General features: G+C 43.7%; 2 protein-coding genes across 15 annotated transcripts in view; both read right to left on the minus strand.

The window, feature by feature from the left end:
- Positions 1-21,201, minus strand: part of plxnd1 (plexin D1) — a 109,477-nt gene extending 88,276 nt beyond the window's left edge. Inside the window, exons 1-5 of the mRNA XM_029723685.1 lie at positions 19,768-21,201; positions 17,448-17,624; positions 11,674-11,805; positions 9,773-9,873; positions 203-332 (exon numbers count right to left, since the gene is read on the minus strand). Coding sequence (XP_029579545.1) covers positions 203-332; positions 9,773-9,873; positions 11,674-11,805; positions 17,448-17,624; positions 19,768-20,997 — 1,770 coding nt within the window. The 5' untranslated portion in view covers positions 20,998-21,201. The remainder of the gene's footprint in view (positions 1-202; positions 333-9,772; positions 9,874-11,673; positions 11,806-17,447; positions 17,625-19,767) is intronic.
- Positions 21,202-24,010: 2,809 nt separating this feature from the next.
- LOC115168427 (transmembrane and coiled-coil domains protein 1) overlaps positions 24,011-27,174 on the minus strand; it is a 105,605-nt gene continuing 102,441 nt past the window's right edge. For all 14 annotated transcript variants that reach the window (XM_029723697.1, XM_029723687.1, XM_029723686.1 and 11 more), the window contains one exon: positions 24,011-26,356. In XM_029723697.1, the coding sequence (XP_029579557.1) occupies positions 26,042-26,356 (315 nt within the window). In that variant the 3' untranslated portion in view covers positions 24,011-26,041. The remainder of the gene's footprint in view (positions 26,357-27,174) is intronic.

Consider the following 27,174-nt stretch of genomic DNA (forward strand, 5'->3'; position numbering starts at 1 on the left):
ACACCTTTTTTTTCGCACTATTGGTTAGAGCCTGTAAGTAAGCATTTCACGGTAAGGTTGTATTCGGCGCATGTGACAAATAAACTTTGATTTGATTTGATTTGACTCGGAACTTCACAATATTTGCTAAAGTTTCTGTTTGAACTGATAAATGTACTGATGTAGGACATCGGAAAACTAGTTATTATGTAATGTCTGGTACCTTGACGTCAGCGGAGAGGCTGATCTCTTGGGGGGTGAGGGTCATGGAGGGGCACTGCTGGGGACCCTCACCCATTCCGATCCAGGAGCGCACCATCAGCCCCCCGGAACACTCCCTCTGGATGGAACACCTGCACACAGGGCATAAAGTGAGTACATGGGTACATGGGAGAGTGAGTACATTGGTAAAGAAGTATGAATTGAAGCCAACTTCCCTCATCATTTATGTTTATAATCTCCCTATGGGAAGACATAGACAGTGAGATATCGCATAGTGAAAGCCATTCATAGCCAGACTACTGTCTAGCAGTACTTCTCAAATCAGCTCCTCTATGGACCTAATAACAATAAAGCTCCACAATGCAAACTTTGTTTACTCAGTTTTCCCACTTCATCTGCTCTCCAGTCAGTGTTCTGGTCTGTTGCACAGTATCAGGTGAAATAAAAAATTTGATTCTCATCATCTCATTGTGTCACATGACAGTTCTGGACTGTCAGTCAGTTCAGCACACACACCTACTCATGTTGCCATGGCAACCTGCCCCTCCAGCACCCAGATCAGGGGCCAGTTGATCTAATTAAGAAGCTATCAGGCTAAGTCTTTATTTATTCATGTGTGTGTGTGTACTTCTGTGTCTATCTGTGCATACATATGTATGAGAGACAGACTGTGAGAAAGTGGGAGCGATCAGGCAAGGTAGGCTCATATTATGACTACTGTTTGACTAATAAAGAGCACAGCTAGTACTCCTGCAGTGCAGAATAGAACAGAGCAAGAACACAACAACATTAAAGTATAGATAAAGTGGACTAGAGCAACCACAGACAATAAAACAGCAGTTTGAAGTGATAATAACCACGTAATGACTTTAGCACCCATACTTTCCTTTGACACTTTAACAAGTATGTTCTAAAATAGGTGTGCGCTACCGAGTGAGTGCGCGGATGTTTGGATGCATGTAAATGTGCCTGTTTGTGTGTATGTTTGCGTGTGTGTTTTGCTGCATGTGTGAGTCCAGATTTCAGTCCTACTGTCGCTGAGGGACCAGGATGAGGCATGAGGTCAGCAGCTCTTCTAGGAACAGAATGTATCTGCAATCCCACATAAAACCCCTTACCCACAAACACAAAGAAGCACATTTAAATGTATACACACATCCGCTGTCTTGCTCACGCACACCTATTTTACACACACATACACACATGTACTGTATGTACACTGACAAGCTATGATGCTGACCAGGAAACTCAGACAGTAACTAAGTGACCAGTGAGTTGTTTCCCTCTGTCTAACCCAGTGAGGCATCAGAATGGACTTTTCTTACTTCCCTTCCTTAAGAGGAAACCTTCATGCCTGGGGCTGCTCAGGAAAAGTGTGGTATATATTACTGTATGAAATTGATTCTAAAAATCCATTCACAACTTATCTGTCAACTCTAACACACTCATATACTGATACATAAACAACTCCCTCTCTCAAACACACACACACACACACACACACACACACACACACACACACACACACACACACACACACACACACACACACACACACACACACACTAGCAGCAGTATTACTCATCACCTGTCAATAACTTTGCTAAAGCTTGCAGGTTTTAAACGGTAACACACAGCACCTTAACAAAAATAGAGTTAACAAAAGCTGCTAAAATATGAGTTGAGAGGAAAAGCTCATTCCTCACCAGATATGTCTGGGAGGTGATAAGGAAGATGCGTTTTGATGAGAAGAATTTTAAACATCTTAAAACATAGACCTCTCTCACACCCATACACGGACAGATATACAGAGAGACCCATACACAGACAGATATACAGAGAGACCCACACACAGACAGATATACAGAGAGACCCACACACAGACAGATATACAGAGAGACCCATACACAGACAGATATACAGAGAGACCCACACACAGACAGATATACAGAGAGACCCATACACGGACAGATATACAGAGAGACCCATACACAGACAGATATACAGAGAGACCCACACACAGACAGATATACAGAGAGACCCATACACAGACAGATATACAGAGAGACCCACACACAGACAGATATACAGAGAGACCCATACACAGACAGATATACAGAGAGACCCACACACAGACAGATATACAGAGACCCACACATAGACAGATATACAGAGAGACCCACACACAGACAGATATACAGAGAGACCCACACACAGACAGATATACAGAGAGACCCACACACAGACAGATATACAGAGAGACGCACACACAGACAGATATACAGAGAGACCCACACACAGACAGATATACAGAGAGACCCATACACAGACAGATATACAGAGAGACCCATACACAGACAGATATACAGAGAGACCCATACACAGACAGATATACAGAGAGACCCATACACAGACAGATATACATAGAGATACACCCACAGACAGATATACAGAGAGATCCACACACAGACAGATATACAGAGATACCCACACACAGACAGATATACAGAGAGACCCACACACAGACAGATATACAGAGAGACCCACACACAGACAGATATACAGAGATACCCACACACAGACAGATATACAGAGAGACCCACACACAGACAGATATACAGAGAGACAGATATACAGAGAGACCCACACATAGACAGATATACAGAGAGACCCACCCACAGACAGATACTGTAAACAGAGAGACCCACACACAGACAGATGTACTGTACAGTGAGACCCACACATAGACATATATACAGAGAGACCCACACACAGACAGAGATACAGAAAGACCCACACACAGACAGATATACAGAGAGACCCACATATAGACAGATATACAGAGAGACCCACCCACAGACAGATACTGTAAACAGAGAGACCCACACACAGACAGATGTACTGTACAGTGAGACCCACACACAGACAGATATACAGAGAGACCCATACACAGACAGATATACAGAGAGACCCACACACAGACAGATATACAGAGAGACCCATACACAGACAGATATACAGAGAGACCCACACACAGACAGATATACAGAGACCCACACATAGACAGATATACAGAGAGACCCACACACAGACAGATATACAGAGAGACCCACACATAGACATATATACAGAGAGACCCACACACAGACAGATATACAGAGAGACGCACACACAGACAGATATACAGAGAGACCCACACACAGACAGATATACAGAGAGACCCATACACAGACAGATATACAGAGAGACCCATACACAGACAGATATACAGAGAGACCCATACACAGACAGATATACAGAGAGACCCATACACAGACAGATATACATAGAGATACACCCACAGACAGATATACAGAGAGATCCACACACAGACAGATATACAGAGATACCCACACACAGACAGATATACAGAGAGACCCACACACAGACAGATATACAGAGAGACCCACACACAGACAGATATACAGAGAGACCCACACACAGACAGATATACAGAGAGACAGATATACAGAGAGACCCACACATAGACAGATATACAGAGAGACCCACCCACAGACAGATACTGTAAACAGAGAGACCCACACACAGACAGATGTACTGTACAGTGAGACCCACACATAGACATATATACAGAGAGACCCACACACAGACAGAGATACAGAAAGACCCACACAGACAGATATACAGAGAGACCCACACACAGACAGATATACAGAGAGACCCATACACAGACAGATATACAGAGAGACCCACACACAGACAGATATACAGAGAGACCCACATATAGACAGATATACAGAGAGACCCACCCACAGACAGATACTGTAAACAGAGAGACCCACACACAGACAGATGTACTGTACAGTGAGACCCACACATAGACATATATACAGAGAGACACACACACAGACAGATATACAGAAAGACCCACACATAGACAGATATACAGAGAGACCCACCCACAGACAGATATACAAAGACCCACACATAGACAGATATACAGAGAGACCCACACTCAGACAGATATACAGAAAGACCCACACATAGACAGATATACAGAGAGACCCACACACAGACAGATACAGAGACACCCACACATAGACAGACAGATAAAGACATATACAGAAACAGACAGATACAATCTCAGACAGACAGCTTCAAACACAATCACAGACAACACACCATAAAAATACAAGAAATATACTGTCAAATACACAGATACAGACACTAAGACACACATGCACACATACAGTACCAGTCAAACGTTTGGACACACCTACTCATTCAAGGGTTTTTCTTTATTTTACTATTTTCTACATTGTAGAATAATAGGGAAGACATCAAAACTATGAAATAACACAAATGGAATCATGTAGTAAGCAAAAAAGTGTTAAACAAATCAAAATATATTTTATATTTGAGATTCTTCAAAGTAGCCACCCTTTGCACACTCTTGGCATTCTCTCAACCAGCTTCATGAGGTAGTCACCTGGAATGCATTTCAATTAACAGGAGTGCCTTGTTAAAAGTTAATTTGTTGAATTTCTTTCCTTCTTAATACATTTGAGCCAATCTGTGTGTTGTGACAAGGTAGGGGTGGTATATAGAAGATAGCCCTATTTGGTAAAAGACCAAGTCATGGCAAGAACAGCTCAGATAAGCAAAGAGAAAGGACAGTTAATCATTACTTTAAGACATGAAGTCAAACCGTAACATTTCAAGAACTTTGAACATTTCTTCAAGTGGGACCACAGAGTAAAGGAAAAGCAGCCAACAAGTGCTCAGCATATGTCGGATCTCCTTCAAGACTGTTGGAAAAGCATTCCAGGTGACTACCTCATGAAGCTGGTTGAGAGAATGCCAAGAGTGTGCAAATCTGTCATCAATGCAAATGGTGGCTACTTTGAAGAATCTAAAAAATAAAATATATTTTGATTTGTTTAACAGTTTTTTGGTGCCTACATGATTCCATATGTGTTATTTCATGGTTTTGATGTCTTCACTATTATTCTACTTCTCTGATAGAGTTCAATGTGTCAAATCAGATGGCCTGTTGTCTGGCCCTCTGGCAGTCTCTATGGGGGTGCCACAGGGTTCAATTATTGGGCCAACTCTTTTCTCTGTACACATCAATTATGTCGCTCTTGCTGCTGGTGAGTCTCTGATCCACCTCTACGCAGACGACACCATTCTGTATACTTCTGGCCCTTCTTTGGACACTGTGTTAAGAACCCTCCAGACGAGCTTCAATGTCATACAACTCTCCTTCCCCTGGCCTCCAACTGCTCTTAAATACAAGTAAAACTAAATGCATGCTCTTCAGCCAATCGCTGCCGGCACCTGCCCACCCGTCCAGCATCACTACTCTGGACGGTTCTGACTTAGAAAATGTGGACAACTACAAATACCTAGGTGTCTGGTTAGACTTTAAGCTCTCCTTCCAGACTCACATCAAACATCTCCAATCCAAAGTTAAATCTAGAATTGGCTTCCTATTTCGCAACAAAACACCCTTCACTCATGCTGCCAAACATACCCTCGTAAAACTGACCATCCTACTGATCCTCGACTTCGGCGATGTCATTTACAAAATAGCCTCCAATACCCTACTCAATAAACTGGATGCAGTCTATCACAGTGCCATCCGTTTTGTCACCAAAGCCCCATATACTACCCACCACTGCGAACTGTACGCTCTCGTTGACTGGCCCTCGCTTCATACTTGTCGCCAAACCCACTGGCTTCAGGTCATCTACAAGACCCTGCTAGGTAAAGTCCCCCCTTATCTCCGCTCACTGGTCACCATAGCAGCACCCTCCTGTAGCACGCGCTCCAGCAGGTATATATCTTTGGTCACCCCCAAAGCCAATTCCTCCTTTGGCCGTCTCTCCTTCCAGTTCTCTGCTGCCAATGACTGGAACGAACTACAAAAATCTCAAACTGGAAACACTTATCTCCCTCACTAGCTTTAAGCACCAGCTGTCAGAGCAGCTCACATATCACTGCACCTGTACATAGCCCATCTATAATTTAGCCCAAACAGCTCTCTTCCCCTACTGTATTTATTTATTTATTTTGCTCCTTTGCACCCCATTATTTCTATTTCTACTTTGCACTTTCTTCCACTACAAATCTACCATTCCAGTGTTTTACTTGCTATATTGTATTTACTTTGCCACCATGGCCTTTTTTTGCCTTTACCTCCCTTATCTCACCTCATTTGCTCACATTGTATATAGACTTATTTTTCTACTGTATTATTGACTGTATGTTTGTTTTACTCCATGTGTAACTCTGTGTTGTTGTATGTGTCGAACTGCTTTGCTTTATCTTAGCCAGGTCGCAATTGTAAATGAGAACTTGTTCTCAACTTGCCTACCTGGTTAAATAAAGGTGAAATAAAAAAAATAAAAATAAAGAAAAACCCTTGAATGAGTAGGTGTGTCCAAACTTTTGACTGGTACTGTACATTTAAACACACTCACAGAGACACACAGGAGGCAAAACACAACACTCACAGAGACACACAGGAGACAAAACACACACTCACAGAGACACACAGGGGATAAAAAACAACACTCAGAGACACACAGGCAACAAAACTACACTCACAGAGACACACAACACACACACTGACAGGCAGAATAACACATATGCCTTCTATAACACACACACACATACAGAGAGATACAAAGGCATAGAGACAGTCCTGACACACACACACACACACACACACACACACACACACGCACGGGCAGATTCTCCAATGATGAGATAATCCTCCAGCATTCATTATGTTTGAGTGTGTGTGTCAGAGAGGTGACAGAGAGGACCCATCCACCCACAGACACCGACCCCTGATAACAGCCCCCTTTGCTCAAGCCCTGGGCTCCGGGCCTTACCACCAGTAGCAGCCCAGGGTGACCTCCCAAACACACCACCATACACATGCTGATGACATCAGTGCCCCGGACTCACACACACACACGTCACACTGACATACGCATAAATACACACTTGACATTTTCTTCTCAAAGGAGTCAGTGTGCGCTCTCCCTCCCACCACCATCATCACAATCAACACGCCTTTGTAGAGGTAGAGAGAGAGAGAGAGAGAGAGAGAGAGAGAGAGAGAGAGAGAGAGAGAGAGAGAGAGAGAGAAGGATGACCAGATTAAAGAGAGACATGAGAATGAGTGCGTAGAAGAAAACAGTAACTAACAGTTACCAAATCAAAAAGGAATGACAGACAGGGAAGAAGGGATAAATAGAAGATAAATAAAGAGAGGCGAGAGGGAGATGAGAGATGGACAGACCGTGTTAGTCTGTCTCTGTGCTGCTGTCTCTCTGCTCAGTTCTCAAATCTCTCCTCAGTCCTCAAACAGTCCTCTCTTTCGCTCTCATCCCAGTCTCTCTCCCTCTTTCACTCATCCCCAGTCTCTCTCACTCTTTGCCTCATCCCCAGTCTTTCTCTCGCTCTCTCATCCCCAGTTTCTCTCTCTCTCTCCCTCATCCCAATTCTCTCGCTCTCTCCCTCATCCCAATTCTCTCGCTCTCTCCCTCATCCCAATTCTCTCGCTGTCTCCCTCATCCCAATTCTCTCGCTCTCTCCCTCATCCCAATTCTCTCGCTCTTTCCCTCATCCCAATTCTCTCGCTGTCTCCCTCATCCCAATTCTCTCACTCTCTCCCTCATCCCCATTCTCTCACTCTCTCCCTCATCCCAATTCTCTCGCTCTCTCCCTCATCCCAATTCTCTCGCTGTCTCCCTCATCCCCATTCTCTCCCTCTCTCCCTCATCCCAATTCTCTCTCTCTCTCTCCCTCATCCCAATTCTCTTGCTCTCTCCCTCATCCCCATTCTCTCACTCTCTCACTCATCCCCATTCTCTCACTCTCTCCCTCATCCCAATTCTCTCGCTCTCTCCCTCATCCCAATTCTCTTGCTCTCTCCCTCATCCCCATTCTCTCACTCTCTCCCTCATCCCAATTCTCTCTCTCTCTCTCCCTCATCCCAATTCTCTTGCTCTCTCCCTCATCCCAATTATCTCGCTCTCTCCCTCATCCAATTCTCTCTCTCTCTCCCTCATCCCAATTCTCTCGCTCTCTCCCTCATCCCAATTCTCTCACTCTCTCCCTCATCCCAATTCTCTCGCTCTCTCCCTCATCCCAATTCTCTCGCTCTCTCCCTCATCCCCATTCTCTCACTCTCTCCCTCATCCCAATTCTCTCACTCTCTCCCTCATCCCAATTCTCTCGCTCTTTCCCTCATCCCAATTCTCTCGCTCTTTCCCTCATCCCAATTCTCTCGCTCTCTCCCTCATCCCCATTCTCTCACTCTCTCCCTCATCCCAATTCTCTCTCTCTCTCCCTCATCCCAATTATCTCTCTCTCTCCCTCATCCCAATTATCTCTCTCTCTCCCTCATCCCAATTCTCTCTCTCTCTCCCTCATCCCCATTCTCTCCCTCTCTCCCTCATCCCAATTCTCTCTCTCTCTCCCTCATCCCAATTCTCTTGCTCTCTCCCTCATCCCAATTCTCTTGCTCTCTCCCTCATCCCCATTCTCTCACTCTCTCCCTCATCCCAATTCTCTCGCTCTCTCCCTCATCCCCATTCTCTCGCTGTCTCCCTCATCCCCATTCTCTCACTCTCTCCCTCATCCCAATTCTCTCTCTCTCTCTCCCTCATCCCAATTCTCTTGCTCTCTCCCTCATCCCAATTATCTCGCTCTCTCCCTCATCCAATTCTCTCTCTCTCTCCCTCATCCAATTCTCTCTCTCTCTCCCTCATCCAATTCTCTCTCTCTCTCCCTCATCCCAATTCTCTCGCTCTCTCCCTCATCCCAATTCTCTCACTCTCTCCCTCATCCCAATTCTCTCGCTCTTTCCCTCATCCCAATTCTCTCGCTCTTTCCCTCATCCCAATTCTCTCTCTCTCTCCCTCATCCCAATTCTCTCGCTCTCTCCCTCATCCCAATTCTCTCACTCTCTCCCTCATCCCAATTCTCTCGCTCTTTCCCTCATCCCAATTCTCTCGCTCTCTCCCTCATCCCCATTCTCTCACTCTCTCCCTCATCCCCATTCTCTCCCTCCCTCAGTGCTCTCTGGCCATGTCCGACCAGCACATATCTGCTTTTATCACCCAGCCATAACCAACATAGCCCTCAGGCAGAGTGAGAGTGAGAGCGAGAGAGAGAGAGAGAGAGAGACCCACATCATGGACAGAGGCACATTCATCATACTATACTCTCACTCCTTTCACAGCAATTACCATAAAACTTTACACGGGTGGCCGTGGCTCTAACAAAGGTTAGCGTTTTTCACCATGAATCTTATTCTGGGGGTAGCGCTACAGAGTGGTCACTTGCTAGCACAGCCACAAAGTCATCAAATCATAATTTTAAACCTAATCCTAACCTTAAAACTAACCTTAACCACACTGCTAACCCTAATTCCTAACCTTAAATTAAGACCAAAAAGTTTTCATGAATTTTGACTTTGCAGCTGGCCCATCTAGCGGGAATCGCTCAGTTCTGCCTCCAGGGCAAGATTCATGACAATAAATGTAAATACCTGCTCTCTAGCGTGCACCAGCCACAGTGGGCGTCGCCGGCACCCAAACAGTCACTGCAGGATCTGTACTGGCCACATGCTGCTACCTTCACCCTCAGGAGCTATGGACAGAACCATACATACATATACTCAACAAACCATACATAAAACACTGAGCATACCAAACATTAAGAACACCTTCCTAATATTGAGTTGTACGGGGCATGGACTCTACAAGTTCTTGGCCCATGTCAGTGTTGGCTGCATGTCCTTTGGGTGGTGGACCATTCTTGATACGCTCGGGAAACTGTTGAGCGTGAAAAACCCAGCAGCGTTGCAGTTCCTGCTGCAATCACACTCCTTTGCTGCAGTCACACTCCTTTGCTGCAGCCACACTCCCACATGCAGTGTGCACGGTTGACTCATGTCCGTTATTTCACATACTACACCTTTTGACAAGGTGGCAACACATCCTCCTAAAACGCCAGACAAAGCTATGCATACTTGCTCATCTATAATTTTTGGGTTTGTCAAACCTCCTGCTATCTCCTCTCTAAAGTGTTGTCTCACTAAAAAGATGGGAACTGATTTATCTGAGGTGAAGTGAATGGATCTGATATAACAGAACTGTAATAACTGTTAAATAATATACATTTTATATTTAAAAAAATATGACCACACACTACGCACAACCTGGAAAATGCATAAAGGAAACAAATGTCATACATCCAGTGGCGATCCGTCATTCAGGGCAGGTGGGGCAGAGCCCGTTTTGCATGTTATTTTGGCATTAATATGTGTCACATCTCAGTTTGCAAACAATGGTCTCTTTTTTTGCTTTCTTGAGTAAGGCAGCTCCAAAATGCAGGTGTTTCAGCCTAGCTCAGTGCTTTCTGTGGTGGTGAGTCAGTAGGAGTTGGTAATGTTGTTTAGTTGCGCAGTAATTGGCTCAGTGTTCCGTCACTCATGGGGACACTACGTCACCGCAAAATCTACAGGGAGAGCTCGTAAATTTAAGCCCCTTGGGTGCTGCTATAGTTACATTAGAAGTGCCCATCCAAGAAGGCTCAAGGTCATTGGCCACAGATAAAATTACGTCAAATCATGTTATATCTATTGAGATTTCATTTGACTGATCATATCAACATCATACTTTCAAAATCGTAGCTAGCAAGCTAGACAAGCACTCATCATCATGAATCAAGTCGACAATCTACTGGCAAATCCTTTTCAATCCTTGTCATATCAAAATAAATCATGAAGAGAAATTATAGATAAAACGTATCGGTGCTCATCAGACATTGGACATAAACATTACAAAACAAGTTGGAAATCACAAATTCAACAATGAGTGGTTTGGAAGGAATCAGTGGCTAACTGCAAGCATTGCAAAGCAATCACTAGCCTGCTATTCAGTGGAGTGGGTGTGTAGTCCAAGTCTGGGTTTAAGGGTCTCTTTTCCAAACTTAAAAGCATAAACATCCAACATTGGCACTGCTGTCAATCCATCATGACTTCTGCCGCGTTAAAAACAACTGGAAACTCTGAACTGGGAAATCTCAGACTTCAGTGAGTTCAAGACAACTGGGAACTCAGAAAAAAATTGCTTGTTTTGAACAAATCATTCAACTCGGAATTGCAAGTTGGGGACTCGGGCCTCTTTCTAGAGCTCTGACCTGAAGATCATGATTCGTTCTTGTTTTTTTCCCCGAGTTCCCAGTTGTCTTGAAAGCACCATAAATCCAAATAGTTATATTGACTATATACGTCCTAGCTCGCTCATTAATATCTTAATCAAATTAAAATGGCCACTGCATATTATGTCAAACAAACAAACTAAACCAATGCCAGTGTCAGTGAGAACATGAACCAGTCTAACTGAGTCTAGTTGATGGATAAAAGTATGGATCCCACAGCCTTACATGGTGAGAGGTCATGAGGTACAGGTAGTTCCTGTCCATGGGGTCAAAGGTCATGATGTGGTGCACTGATTCGCCGGCTGGGAGCTTCAGAGCCCACTGATTGGCCACAGTCAGGTTCTTCAGGAGGGTCAGCTGTGGGACACAAGGCAGAGTGCTTAGAAAGATAGAAACACTGTATAATCCTACAACAATAGTAAAAGTATTCAACAATAATTTCCATTTTGGTTTTCTATTTGAGAGAATTCATGTGTTAAGCCCTTTTTGTATATTTTCAACCTAAAAGGTAAGTTCTGTGTGTTTGTAGTATTAATACAAAGACACACTACATGGCTGTGCTGATGTGCAGTAAGCTACTTCTCCAAGGTAAGCAGATTCATTAACTTGGCCATCTGTGCTCCTCTCTCCCTCCTGTGAAACACATAATTCTAAGTCATACAGTAAATGGGAGAACATGCTAGCTCTGCTCTGGTTTCCTGTCTCACACCTACACAGTTTCACTGGGCTGTGATTTGGGGGTTAAGCAAACATGACTTTAGTCAACTCCAGCACAATCTCCCTTGAAAGTATTACATTGAGATACTGGAATTGTCACCAAACTAAATGCTTTTTTAAGAAAAGACACAGTTTAACATTAAGTCACATTGACACTAAGTCACACACACATAAAGGGAAACACATAACACATTATCGAAAATTATGAAATCTTTGCAATTCTTGCACATACACACTCACACATACAGTGATACATAGAAAAATAAATACTAAGGCTGTGACTTCCTGTCACATAGACAGTGAGAGAGCTTGTTGTTCTCAATGGTTGTGGTTTCTGTCTCAGCTAAATGGACATCCTGCAATTCTGAGGAAACCAGCTAGAGACTGCCCTGGTTTCAAACAGACTGGGCTACTTCTCTAGTGACCAACCACAACACATCACAACACAACACACACAGACGCAGGCACGTGCACACAAGCACACACATATACATTAGCACAAACAAACACACAAATGCTCACGTGTAACAGTTTTGCTTCCGTCCCTCTCCTCGCCCCTACCTGGGCTTCAACCAGGGACCCTCTGCACACATCAACAACTGACACCCTCGAAGCATCATTACCTATCGCTTCACAAAAGCCGCAACAACTACTTCAAGGTCTCAGAGTGAGTGACGTCACCTATTGAAACACTATTAGCGAGCACCCCGCTAACTAGCTAGCCATTTCACACCGGTTACACACACACACACACACACACCCAAACAATAAAGATCAATCATACAGGGTCACAATAGAAAGCCACCTGGGCAGACAGAAGGAAGTGGTGGAGGGGTGAGATGGCACAGGGCACAGCCAGGTCAAACAACAAAACACATGCATACTGGGAGGTCACTCACTGCCTCTCTCTCTCTCTCTGTTTGTCTGTCTGCCCCAACATGAAAGACTCTGTTCAACTCAGGATTACTCAGCTGCTTCAAGCTCTCTCTGTGCGTGTCGGACTGGTGTGTGTGTGTGTGTGTGTGTGTGTGTGTGTGTGTGGGGGGGGGACAATGAAAGAAAAATTCATATGGGAGGGGGTTGAGAAAGAGGGAAATAAACGAGAGAGAGAAAGAGAGAGGGAGCGAAAGTGAGACAGAGACCGAGACAAAGAGTGAAATAGAGAGACAGTTTTGCTGTAGTGAGGGGCAGAATTAGTTAAACATGGCTGGAATTACTTCATTGCGGGTCTCTTAACCCCAGTAGCAGAGGCCTAACTCAATCTCTACTGTTTTTCTGTACTCTGTACTACTCAGCCCGAGCCAAGCTCACAGCCAGAATCACATTACAAACACTAACAGCACCATTATACTCTGTTGCAGAGCTTCCCCCAGGGCACGCACACACACACCACACACACACACACACCACACACACCACACACAAACACATAGACCTACTGTGTGTCGAACATGAACACACGCAAGATACATACTGTATGTACCCCAGGCAACACATAGTACATGCTCCATATTAACACCCCCCCCACACAAACACACAAACACACACACACACACCAACCATAAAACACACATAGACCTACTGTGTGTCGAACATGAACACACGCAAGATACATACTGTATGTACCCCAGGCAACACATAGTACATGCTCCATATTAACACCCCCCCCACACAAACACACAAACACACACACACACACCAACCATAAAACACACATAGACCTACTGTGTGTCGAACATGAACACACGCAAGATACATACTGTATGTACCCCAGGCAACACATAGTACATGCTCCATATTAACACCCCCCCCCCTACACACACACACACACAAACACACACACACATAAACACTAATTCTGTGAGAACATACGCAGCACATAGTCATGGGGTATGGGGTATGGGGTATGCACACTGGGTAAACATCAAACCCCTTTCACTCAGTAGCATAAAGACACAGGCAGAACCCCCCCCCTTCCAAAACCTAAATATGCAATCAGGTAGACCATATAGACACACACACACACACACACACCACCTTAACCACCACCATACATCCGGCATAAACACATACCCTCCCAATGACCAATTATCTTCGGAACAGGCTAAACAAATCAGAAAGCTTTTTTAGGAGGCCTAAAAAAAGACACCCTCCAGCAACATATTTCTAACGTTGTAAAAGGTACCAGTCTAATTCAAACCAATATGGTCAGAAAGCTTTCAGACTGGGTTTTATTGGTTTTACCAGACACTGCTAAGAGGTAGAGGTATAGCTCATGGTGCTCTCAGTGCTGTAACTTCTCTAGTCTGTTGGCTCAGTCAGAGGTGACTTGGTGTGCTGCTGACACAGAATTAAGGAATTCTGTTAATTGCAGGAGGGAGGTTTTCATAGGATGCAGCGGCAGCAGATGTTGTACAGCTGAGCTCCCAGACTGTAGGCTGAACAATTAGAGAGACGGACCCTTAAACACACGCTGTGTGACAGTGAGTCACATCATGATGGATCCCCAGAAAAGTGTGATGGGCCATACTCAAAAAGATGTTACATAAAGCTTACTTCATCTTTTACAATAGTTGTTTCTGCATCAGGGATAGCGTACCACATCTGGACACACCAAAAAATGTCCTAAAATAAAAGCAGACATTTTCATTCACAATAGCTGAGATGAATTCATAGTGCATCACTTTATCTTCAACCTGAACCTTCTACCAGGACCCACAGTAAAGCAAATGTCCTGTCAATGCAGATGCTCTTGCCTTGCACTTGGGTCATTCCACCTCAAAAAGCACCAGAAAGAGGATTTCAGCAACCACCATCCCAGATTGTTCTGAAAAAGTTTATGTTGTTAGAAACAGATAAGATTAGCATTCCTGCAACATTATTTTGTTGCAATATAATAATTTGATCTCTGAGAAATTAAGCTAATTGATTGCACCCAAAATGTGCCATTTTAATTTATAGGATTCATAAAATATTCAATAAATATAGTACCTAACAACTGATTTGGACCAAACTTTTTTTAAACATGGAGTTAAACATGAGGAATTCAAACAAATGCTCAAAAGCCACCCATGGATCCCCCCATGCCCCACACCAATCCCACCCCAACATGTCTTTCTCATTATTTGTAAAAAGTGGCCAATTTGGGTGCAATCAATTAACTTAAATTATCAGAAATTAAATTATATTTCAACTAAATAATGTTGCAGGAATGCTAATCTGGTATTTTTCTAACTACGGAAATTATTTCAGAACAATCTGGGATGATGGGTGTCATGGCTTGCTGAAATGACATGGAACAACCCACTACATAGTCAGCAGTGTTAGGGAAGCTAATCTAAAAATATAGTTTACTCAGCTACCGATTACATCACAATGGAAGAAGTTAAGCTACACTAAAGCTACCCTTAAGAAACATACAGTATAGTTTACTGAACTAAAGTTACTGGAAAAAAGTATTTCACTACATCCAAACTACTTTGTAAAAAATTATCATAATATGCAAATCTGAAATGTCATAGCTACAAATTTCAAGAACAGGTCATTTTGGGGTCAAATGCTAACAGAATGTTAAATTTAGCCAATTAAACACAAAAACGATGTTTCTGGTGCTGAAAAAGAAAGGAAATGATTGCCTACTACACCCATATTTTATTTTTGTAGTTAGCTACACCGTTACATGGCAACAAAAACAATATTAACAACAAGCTACTGCAAAATGTAGTTAATTACTAGTTGAACTCCATGTAGTTCACTAATCCCCAAAACTGATAGTCAAATCAAATCAAACTTTATTTGTCACATGCGCCGAATACAACAGGTGTAGCCTTTAGCGTGAAATGCTTACTGACAAGCCCTTAACCAACAATGCAGTTCAAGAAAGAGTTAAGAAAATATTTACCAAATAAACTAAAGTCAAAAATAATAAAAAGTAATATAATAAAATAACAATAACGAGGCTATATACAGTCAGTCATGTCATATGGGAACTTTCTTTAGTGGTCATTCTTTACAAGGAATGTCAGCACCTCTTAGACCTACTTCTCAGTTATTTTCTGATTTCTCATCTTTTTCTTTGGGTCATTCCACGAAATGAGTGCCTTTTGCCATATCTACTTTCATATTTTAAGTATAAATTGTGTACAAATGTAGAATTGTAAAAGCCTGTTATATTAAATGAAGTGCCCTTTATAGGCCACATGGAAAATTCAATAAATCCGATTTTTTTAATATGAATAAAGACTTGCTAAAGTGACAAAATTCAGCATTTTGACATTATCTTGTCCCTTTGTGCATTCACCATCATTGTAAAGCCCTAGTTATGTTGTTGCTTTTACAAAGTCATTTCTGAAGATTATTATTTATTTCATGTGATTAGTGATTCATTTTAAGGTATCAAAAAATAAATCCCTAATTTAAGGTCAACCCTGTTACGTGAACTGAACTCTCATTTTAATATGGTGAAACTATTCCTTTTTAAATGTTTTTTTTTTAAAGAAACATTGAATATCTAATAGTCAAATCATAGTGTAAAAGCAGGTGAGCTGGTTCTACTCTTTTTGGCCATTTTCAGGTGTTTTGTGGTGGAAGACTGAGCAGATTGAGCATAACACTTCAACCCTGTTACCCATGTATAGACAGGCTAGAAATGTTTTAACAATTTAACAATTGTTGTGAAGCTTGAATTCATTTTCCACTCCCTGTTGCACACAACAAGCTTCCATTCCCCCTGTCACAAGGGGATTAATGGCTGATTTAAGATGAAATCGTCAACCCTGTTACGGTCAACCCTGTTACTTTATTTGGCACTTAATAGGCACTTACTATAGACATTTTTTTTATTTAACCTCTTGAGATGGGAAAACACATTATTCATTAAGTTGAATGTGCTCTTTATGACAGAATGTTAAAATTAGGTGAAATCAAAATGTTTAGTTGCATTACTCAAAAGACACCTAATAAGTGGAATGATCCCTTTACTTAAAAAAACGAAAAATCCCCCTTCCCTGCTGTTCCAGCTCTATAGTAATTTACACCTGACACTAACTTATTTTCAATAAATGTCATACATCCCTGAATAAAAGAATGGCTGAATATCTCTGGTACATTCAGTTTGTTCTTAAATTCCGGCAGCATAGTTAGACTGTGAGGTAGTAGGCCTAGCAACTGTAGATTTTTTCGTTTACAAGACAAAAAGGATAACAAATAAAACACTGCTCTCTCTTTTATAAATGTGGATATTCCTGAGAGATTTATTATGTAAGTAAACCATCTCCTCTGACCTTGCGCAGTCGTCCAGTGCTGGTGCCCAGAAACACCACGGTATGGTTGTGTATGTTGTCCACAGCAACCGAGCTGAGGCCCAGGGACACAAACAGGGGCGTGGCCCTCAGGGGCCTCCGTAGGGCCAGCGGGTGCTGCAAGTGGGCCGCTCCACAGTCCAGTTGCTCCGGTTGCAGCTGACAGACAGAGAAAGATCTTATTTTAAAGTTGGTTCAAAATATCTCAATTTACAGGAAGAGAGACCGGCAGGCATGCATGTCGGCAGGCAGAAAAAGATAAGTGGAAAGAAAAATAACCCCAAAACAGTGTAACACCATTATTGGACACTTATGTTTTAGTAGGCTACACTGTAATAATGATGTAATTATAACACTATGAAAAGCTAAAAAGCTATGTCTTCTTGAGAATTGGCAATTTTCCCTCTAAATGTTCAGGACAGCTGAAGGCCTGATGTCAACATTTACCATGTGAAAATGAAAACTTGAGTATATATCAAAACATTCATTCCATTTGATTCAAATGCTTGGATGACTTCCACGAGCGAATGTCCATAGTCTTTTGGAGGGCAAAGGAACAGTAAGGACTCGAAGATGAACACAGTGAAGTGGAAATCAACAGAGACACAGAGACAGAGACAGAGACAGAGAGAGAGAGAGAGAGAGAGAGAGAGAGAGAGAGAGAGAGAGAGATCTTTCCCACGAGCCGCTCCTCTCTCGACCTCTGTGCTTATCATAAATTGTGTCTTTGGCTTTCCTTCAATGGAGGGCCCTCAGAAACGCTACAAATATATCAGATTTTTTCAGTCACCGCACAGGGGCGGTTCTGGGGGGGGGGGGGGGGGCAGGGGGGCCAGTGCCTCTGTGACAACAATTTTGGACCCCCTTGTGGCCCCCCTAAATGTGGAGTATGACATCAGTTTTACATAACTAATTTTGCTATCATTCTTTTTTTACATCCTTTATTAGACAGTGGTAACACAGAACACTAATGGTTATGAACGATATGACAACAATAATGTTTAACGTAACTGGCCCCTCTAACAGTACAATTGGCCCCAGCTTGGCCCCCCCAGTTGAAATGGTCTAGAACCGCCACTGTCACCACGGACTAAAAGCAAAACCAAGAAAGCCCTTTCTTCTTCGGGGCAATGCTGACTTTCTTCACGAAAAACACAACCATTTCAAGCTGCAGATTTGCAGGCCTCGGGGAAACACAGGCTGAGAACGACATTCGGTCGAGATTTCTAATCTGGTTACCGGAGCTTACAGGGCAGGCCAGTACCACACAACACCGCTCATGGGACAGCCCCGCATCTTTACGACCTGACTGTCAACGCAGTGGTCTGGAGACTGTTTGTCACGACTAGCGACCTGTCAATCTCACCACAATGAAACTATGGAATTTCACATTCCTCAGATGCCGCGAGCGGCATAAAGACTTTTCATGTTAAGAGACTTTTCCGTTAATAGGGGCGCTTTAGCCTAAATAATAAGGAGTGGGGCTTTATAGTGTCAAAGTAACAGCCTTTATAGATATGATCTATAAGTTAATAAGAATAAACTTTTCTTCTTGAATTGCATGCGTAAAATATGAGAGAATGTGCAATGTTATTTGACACAACACGATTCAACACTGATTAACCAAGATTATTTAACACTGCTTCACATAAAATAAATAGGCCTACTATATTTTTCTTAGAGAAGTAATTATTTTGCCCAGGGAAATTAAAAAAATGTTAGCCTACATGTAATTTAATTGAATGTGTTGTGTATCGATGGCAAACGAATGTTTTCTTTAAAAAATCTAAATACATAAGTCCATTCTTCCTCTCCAACATGCAATAGGCTATAGGCCTAAGCGTGAATGAGCTGGCGCGGATGTGACTTTCACAGAAATACCCCGCACGGTTCCCATAACCTTCGCGTGCTTCGGAAGATTCTTCACACAATCACCGTCCTGGGCTGCGCTCGTGACATCGGAGCTTTCCGCCCAGAAATTATTTGGAGTTATTCATTATTCAAACTGTCATACCAAGTTGCCAAAAGCAACATATTTGCGGAAATATTTATTTATAGTAGCAAGTCCAATAATAAAATAAATCTTAAAATAAATCTTTCAGAAAAATGTAACAGAATGTTTTTATGACATTATGCAAACTGGGGAAACGAACAGTGCCGTAATGCGCGTTCCATGCGTAATTGTGGCTGCTAACTTTATCTAGGCTAAATCAAATAATACAAAACAGTATTAGTTTCAACCAAGTCTCCCAAACACGAATAAGCATACAGATCTCACTGAAGTGTAAAATGCTTCACTTACCACCAGGTTTCCTTTGTGTACGCATGCTGCGCCCGAACCCTGGATGACGCTGTCAAGCACCTGCACATCGCTGCTGGGGGAGTTGGAGCAGTTCCTCCGGCCCTGACGGATCTCCTCCTCGATATCTGAGAACCGAAACGCACACAGGGCAGACATTCTGTCCGATTTGGTGAACACTCCGAAAAGGTGCGACTCCAGCCCCTCTCCGGTCACCGAGTGGATCACCGCGGGGTGAACGGAGACTAGCCGGTTGTAGATGTTTCCGTTATATCCACACTGAAGGGGCATCTGGATGAAGGACTCAGTGAGCTTTCGGCTCTCCGAGGTGGATTTTCGTGTGTTCTCAGTGTCCAGGCATATCCTTGCAAGTATGCTGTTCGGCTGGCTCTGCTTGTGGCCCATATTCGCGTCATTGTTGATAGCAATATAAGCGTAGGTCTTCTGAATGAAGGCATGAACGAAGTTTAGTTTATTCTTCTGCTTCACCTCCTGTTTTATCTTGAAGACGTTGTCCTCGGACGGGTTGATGTCATAGGTGAACAGCCTGGATAAATCATTGATGTTCAGGGACCGAATGGCGATTTCGGGTGTGTTCTCGAAGCGCAGGTCCTCCTTGCTGTGGTTCTTGGGGAAAAACTGGGTCCCAGCGCCGGTGTAAGTGGCCCCGACGAGGAGCCGGGTGTTACCCCCGTGGCTCCTGAAGATGAGCCCCACGGTGGAGGCGTTAGGGTGATTGGCGGCGATGTTCAGCATGCTGGGGAACACGGTCTTCTCGCCATGAGGGGGGAACTCCACGGCTATCTCCGATATGTTTTCCATCTTCCTGAGCTCGCAAAAGCCCTGGTACACCGAGCCGCATATCACCAGCACCCCCTGCTCCCTGTCCAGCTCGAGCAGCTTGTTGAAGTTGTCGGTGAGGGATTTGGGGTGCTCGCAGGGCGCCTGGGGCAGCTGCGGCGCATGGCACAACAGGTTGTCCTCCACCGGCCCCGTTCTCTTCTCCACTTCTACGCTCAGGGTCCCGTTAAGCTGGTACACCGTGTTTACCGTAGCCAGGTAGACTTTTCTGCTGACCTCATCCACCACAAAGTTATTTGTCTGGTTTGGAGAGGCGAACGCCTGTTGGATCTGTAACGCGTTGGCAAGGCACGGGCTGTGATGGGCATTCCAGGCCGATTCCAGCACCAGAACGCCGAGAATCAGAACTACTATCTTCTCCGAAGGAGGCATTTTTCCTTCTGGCCGGTTTCCGCGTGTTCTGTGCGGAGGGGTGCATTGAGTAAGGACAAAATAATGTGTTTGTTCCTACTGCGACAATCTAAAAGGAAATGCTGTTTCCTGCTCAAAACCCAAACACAGAGTGACGCAATAAGAGTCGTGCTTCATTTTCCCAGCGCAGCTCACGGCGGAAGAGAGTTGAGCGCGCAGAGCTGTCTGCTGCCCTTCTCTCTGCCCACTCCACCTACAGCCCCGCTCCCAGCGGCTGCAATCCTAAACTCCCCATTAATTCTTATTAATTGGGAGTATATAGGCCTACGCCTTGGAATTTCATAATTTAAAATGTATTCAGTCAAAGTTCATTGTTGTGATTAGGGCATGCTAATTGTAGGCTATTTGCGTAATGGACATCCACACACCAAGGCAGAACAATAATGGTGTAATTACTGTTAATGATCCCTCTCTCTATATATACATACATATATATAATAAAATAATTTTTACAAAATAATAATTTGAGAGGAATGAGGGGAAATAATCATTTGAGAAGAAAGTATAGTCTATGGTTCCGCTCCTCTTAGGGTTAATGGGTCCTGTTCTCACCTCCTGAGGCCAGTTGGTCCCTTGGTTTTCAGATTAGTTCTGCCTGCAGATACGCAGAGGGCTCCGTCTGCTCTGCGCCCATACGGTGGGGGTAAGCTACGTGAAAGTGCTACCAGATGGGCACCACAGCGCACCTTTCCGGTTTTTGACATTCACATCTATTTAGCAGAGCTTTTGGTTCTGCGCCTCATAAATATTCTAAAGCAACACATGTGCACCTCTCAAAAATGTATGATTAAGTTTAAAGGGACAATCTGCTGTTGCTAGATCCATTTTTGGACTTAATATGTACCCATTGATTCTTGACGAATACAACCTTTAAATGAAATACAAAATAAAATAAAAATGGTACTTGCCAGATGCGCCGAATACAACAGGTGTAGACCTTACCGTGAAATGCTTACTTACAAGCCCTTAACTTTATTTCTTGAACTGCATTGTTGGTTAAGAAAATATTTACTAAATAAACTAAAGTTAAAAAAAAGTTCAACAAAACAACAATACCGAGGCTATATACAGAGTGTACAGGTTAGTCGTCGTACCCACTCACAATCCAAAATATAGCCTACACTTGTTTAACTCCAATGTTTGTAAACAAAGTAAATAAAGAAACTCTGTATAATTTTGATATCATGGATATTCGGTGCTTGTATCCATGGCTCTGTCTATGAATTTGAGAGTGGTTACATTTCTCCAGCCCCATGCTTCTGGTTTTTGCGAAACAGGGGAGAGATTTGTATTTTTATTGTTTCAACTACTGATTGCTCATTTAAACTTCAATTTTTTTCCCAAAACACAAATGAAGTGCTTCTTGTGAACAACTATGCAATGAGAGAACATGGAAAAGCTCAAAGGGACTTTTAACAAAAAGTGACAGCGCAAACTGAGAGTCCGTAATTTTGGATTAGGCTACCCATGGATTTATTCTCTCTAGAGCCGTTCAGATAGGCCCACAGAAAATTTATACAATTACCAAATTTGATGGCCATCACTCTGTTCTATTCGACGCATTCTAACCCATGCGTCATGCCAGTTTGGATACTATCAAAGCCCGCTGGAACTATTATATCTCTCGGGCCAGCTCTGTTCCTCTCAGATCGGTGCACGCCTCCCATCATCACTTGGCGATGTTATTTGCGCTGATAAACACCGCCCGGGTCTATGCGTGTTTACGTTGGCCCGCATTCACGCTCATCTAATCCTACAGCGCGGAGGGGCAGGAAAGCGGTCTGATAAGGAACGAGCTGACTGATCGCAACGCAGGACCAACAGTCTCCACCACACATACGTACAGCCTAAACCTACACACACACCCTCCAACACACTCCCTAATGCCCCATTAAGATTGAGAGGAGTGGGAAGGGACCGGGGAAATAGAGGGGACCGAGAGGGGGTATCACGGGTCACTGCTGACAAGGATCAGATATCACTGAAGAGTGCTGCGTTGTGGTTACACTCGATTGTTCGTGACACCTTACGGAAGCGCGCGTGTGTGTGTGTGTGTGCGCGTGTGTGTGTGTGTGTGTGTGTGTGTGTGTGTGTGTGTGTGTGTGTGTTTTGAGGTAGACGTATTTGTCATACATGGGTCTTGTAATATATGCAATATAGATATGGTGCATCAAGAAAAGGCATTTAAACAGTATTGGTGCGTGTAAGAGAGAGAGACTTCCTGAGCCTTCTCTCCCAGTGAGGAGAGGGCCTTCTGGAGTGAGAGACTGTTATTTTCTCTGTTGTCAGTGAAAACAGCTACTGCTCTCTACTCTGTGGTGGAGCTCTGAGGCCCGGGCTCTGCCCACCAACCTGTTTCCTGACAGATAAGAAACAACACCTCCACAAGGCCTGCGTCAACACTCCACTGCCCGTCAACCCCATATGGACTGGCATTGTGGTGCATGAACAGCTAGGGAATATGAATGGGAAAAGTACACACACACACAGTAAATATGGTGTTTCAAGGATCAATTTGATAACTTTGAGCATACAGATCATCAGTGTGGGTCATGTCAGGAAACTAAGGTGCTATAAAGATGAGGACCGCCATCTAGTGGATTAATCCACAAACTTCAACAAGGCTGATTTATTCACACTATAATCAATTCACATTTAACACTAAAACACCATCAGTGCTTCAGCCTATTTTGTTCCTCAATTAAACATTTCATCCAGACATAGTGTGGTCCAGGCAGTTTAAGAATCTGTTTTACAACATTACTTTGCTTTAAATAATTGCTCTTATTGGCCCATTTCCTCCTTAACCTGAACCATCCTTAACCTGAACCATCCTTAACCTGAACCATCCTTAACCTGAACCATCCTTAACCTGAGGCAGGAGCTGGCCAGCATGGAGGAGATAATCGCTTACCAATCCTACGAGAAAGCTACACACCCCAAACCCCTCCGATCCTCAACACAGACACACAAGTCATGGGGCCAGGAGTTAGTCAGGAATGCACTTTTATTATCCCACATCAGAAGGCACTGGAGTGGTTTAGCACACAACCCTACCACGCTGCATCGGAGGTCACAGCAAAGTCACACCAAGGTCAGAGGTCAACTCAGAAGCCACTCACCTGGGGAACGTTCAAGATCACAACAATGATCAGTATCTTTAAACTGATTGGTGTGTAATAACAATATCCATTGACTTCAATTAATTTCTATTTAGTGATTAGACTGACAAAATCAGTGCAGTTTCTGGTTTAAAACTGTTTCAAAGATCGTGAACATCCTGGTCCTAACACTACGGAATGCTGGTCTGCAGCTCCCACTATAAGTTATTATCTTCATCAAACAAGCGTCAGAATGGACTTCAGAAGGACTCATTCATATCATCTAGGTCGACTGAAGCTCCATGAACAGATGAATGGTAGGATAAGACGGATAGAGAGCCATCATATTCAGCAGTAATCAAGGACCAGGTTTAGGAAACACACACCAGGTTATTAGCAGTGAGTGTCTCAGAGAAATTACCCAGACAACCTTGTAAAGGTATATTCTATTAGCCTGGTCCCATATCAGTTTGTGCTTAGTTTAGCCAACTCTTCTGTTATGTCATGACTGTGTGAGTCAGAGGAGTTGGCTAATAAAGCACATACAGATCTGGCAATGTGAAATAGGACAGTTTTGGCACATACGGCAGTATGCTGGAAAAAACAGGGCAATGAGGAGAGAGATGGAGAGATAGGACAGTAAGGCTGCGTTTACACAGGCAGCCCAATTCTGATCTTTTACCCACTAACTGGTCTTTTGACGAATCACATTAGATACTTTCACATCAGACTTTTCTCAGAGCTGATCTGATTGGTCAAAAAAACAATTAGTTAAAAAAAGATCAGAATTGGGCTGTCTGTCTAAACATAGCCATTGTGATGGAGTGAGTCACATTCTTCATACAGGCAGTGCATTGAACAACAGTAGCATGGCAGTGGAGATAGTTGTCTATGTCTGGCAGACAGTCTATGCCTTTTCAGCTGACACAATGGGTGAGCACCAGTGAAAGCAATATCATGGCAACTCCACATTTCCTGCAAAGTGGCCTTATCTGTACCTGTCTCTCGTGGCTCTGTGGTGAGTGGCCCTAACTGTCAAACCCTCCCTCTTGTCTAAGCTGGTGCCACTCTCTAAAAGTCATTAGAATTCATTACATCACCTCTCCTAATTAAAATGACCTCTCCTAATTAATTGACTTTCCTTAAAAATAAAAAAAGACACATTTAATAGGACGTAAATCATTGCTAGTAGAAACAGTACGGAAGCACGAGAAGTCTCTTAGCTTGACACTCAAAGTAATGTCCGTCAGTCTTTTGTGTCCGGAAAACAAAGAGTACTCGGTAGAAAGGTTCCTTTTCATCTCAGAATCCATCGCGGTGGAAAAAGTGCGAGGCGGGGATTCATTCATCTTTTCATTTTCTACCAATAACAGACCGGTAGAGCACTTTCTTTATGAAAGGCAACCAAATCAGAGTACCATTTATCAGTAGAGGGCCTGAGCCTCTGAGGTGAACGTCCAATCAGTTTCTTGACAAGCTCCTCTTTGTGCAGAGTGGGAGGAGCTTAACGCTACATGGTACTGAATAAAATGTAAAAAATAATATATTATTAGAAAAAAATAACAACAATAATATACTTGATTAACCCCTAGAAGAAAATAAAAACAGTATGACGATGCATCCCGTGAAAGAAAAACACTATTTCTGAATGTAAACAAAGTTTCATCCTTCCTAAACAAAAGTGATGACCGAGTGGTATTCTCATCTTCCATCCTTCCCTCACTTTCTCCTCAGTCCAAATCCTGCCTCACAGAGCTCAACCGATAGACTAATTCCTCAGCGTCCGTCAAGACAACCACGACATCCCATTGGCAGTTAGACTCTTCCTGCTTTCTCTGTGTGTGTGTGTGTGGATAGAGTATCCACCCTCGCGCATAGTCATAGAAACACACGTCTCCATTCGGTCATCTGGGCGGCTGCAGGGCACGGTGCGTGTAGCCCGACAGAGCGTCCCAGTTCCTCCAGAGGAAGGCGAAGAGGAGGATGAGGAGGAGGGTGGAGAAGGACCGGGAGCGGGTTTTCATTAGAGGGACCACACAGTTGGCCACAGTGGAGACAAACACCAGGAGCACGGCCATGAGGGCCAGGAGGACGTTGATGAGCTTCCCCAGCAGGGTCCGGGCCGTGGCGTTCTCCAGGCCCTCTAGCTGGACCACCTGCTGCTGCTGCTGCTGCAGCTCCATCTTAGAGATCCGCGTCTGGCACGCCTCCAGAGCTTCCTGCAGGACAGGAGGATAGAATAGCATTAGACATAGTAGTACACAGTATGGCTACACACAGTAAAGACTACAGGAAAAGGAGGACAGGGCACACCCCCCATTCTCATCAATGGGGCTGTAGTGGAGCAGGCTGAGAGCTTCAAGTTCCTTGGTGTCTACAGACAGTCGTGAAGAGGGCACGACAAAACCTATTCCCCCTCAGGAGACTGAAAAGATTTGGCATGGGTCCTTAGATTCTCAAAAGGTTTGACAGCTACACCATCGAGAACATCCTGACTGGTTGCATCACTGCCTGGTATGGCAACTGCTCAGCCTCCAACCGCAAGGCACTACAGAGGGTAGTGCGTACGGCCCAGTACATCACTGGGGCTAAGCTTCCTGACATCCAGGACTTCTATACCAGGCGGTGTCAGAGGAAGGCCCTAAAAATGGTCAATGACTCCAGCCACCCCAGACATAGACTGTTCTCTCTGCTGCCGCACGGCAAGCGGTACCGGAGTGCCAAGTCTAGGTCCAAGAGGCTTCTAAACAACTTCTACCCCCAAGCCATAAGACTCATGAATAGCTAATCAAATGGCTACCCAGACTATTGTACATATTACATATTACCTCGACACCGGTGCCCGTGCACATTGACTTTGTACCGGTACCCCCTGTATATAGCCCCGCTATTGTCATTTACTACTGCTCTTTAATTATTTGTTATTCTTATCTCTTCCTTTTTTTGTTGTTGGCATTTTGGTATTTTCTTGAACGGCATTACTGGTTAAGGGCTTGTAAGTAAGCATTTCACTGTAAGGTCTATACCGGTTGTATTC

The sequence above is a fragment of the Salmo trutta genome, chromosome 30 (genome assembly GCF_901001165.1).
Source record: "Salmo trutta chromosome 30, fSalTru1.1, whole genome shotgun sequence".
NCBI classification, from domain to species: Eukaryota; Metazoa; Chordata; class Actinopteri; order Salmoniformes; family Salmonidae; genus Salmo; species Salmo trutta.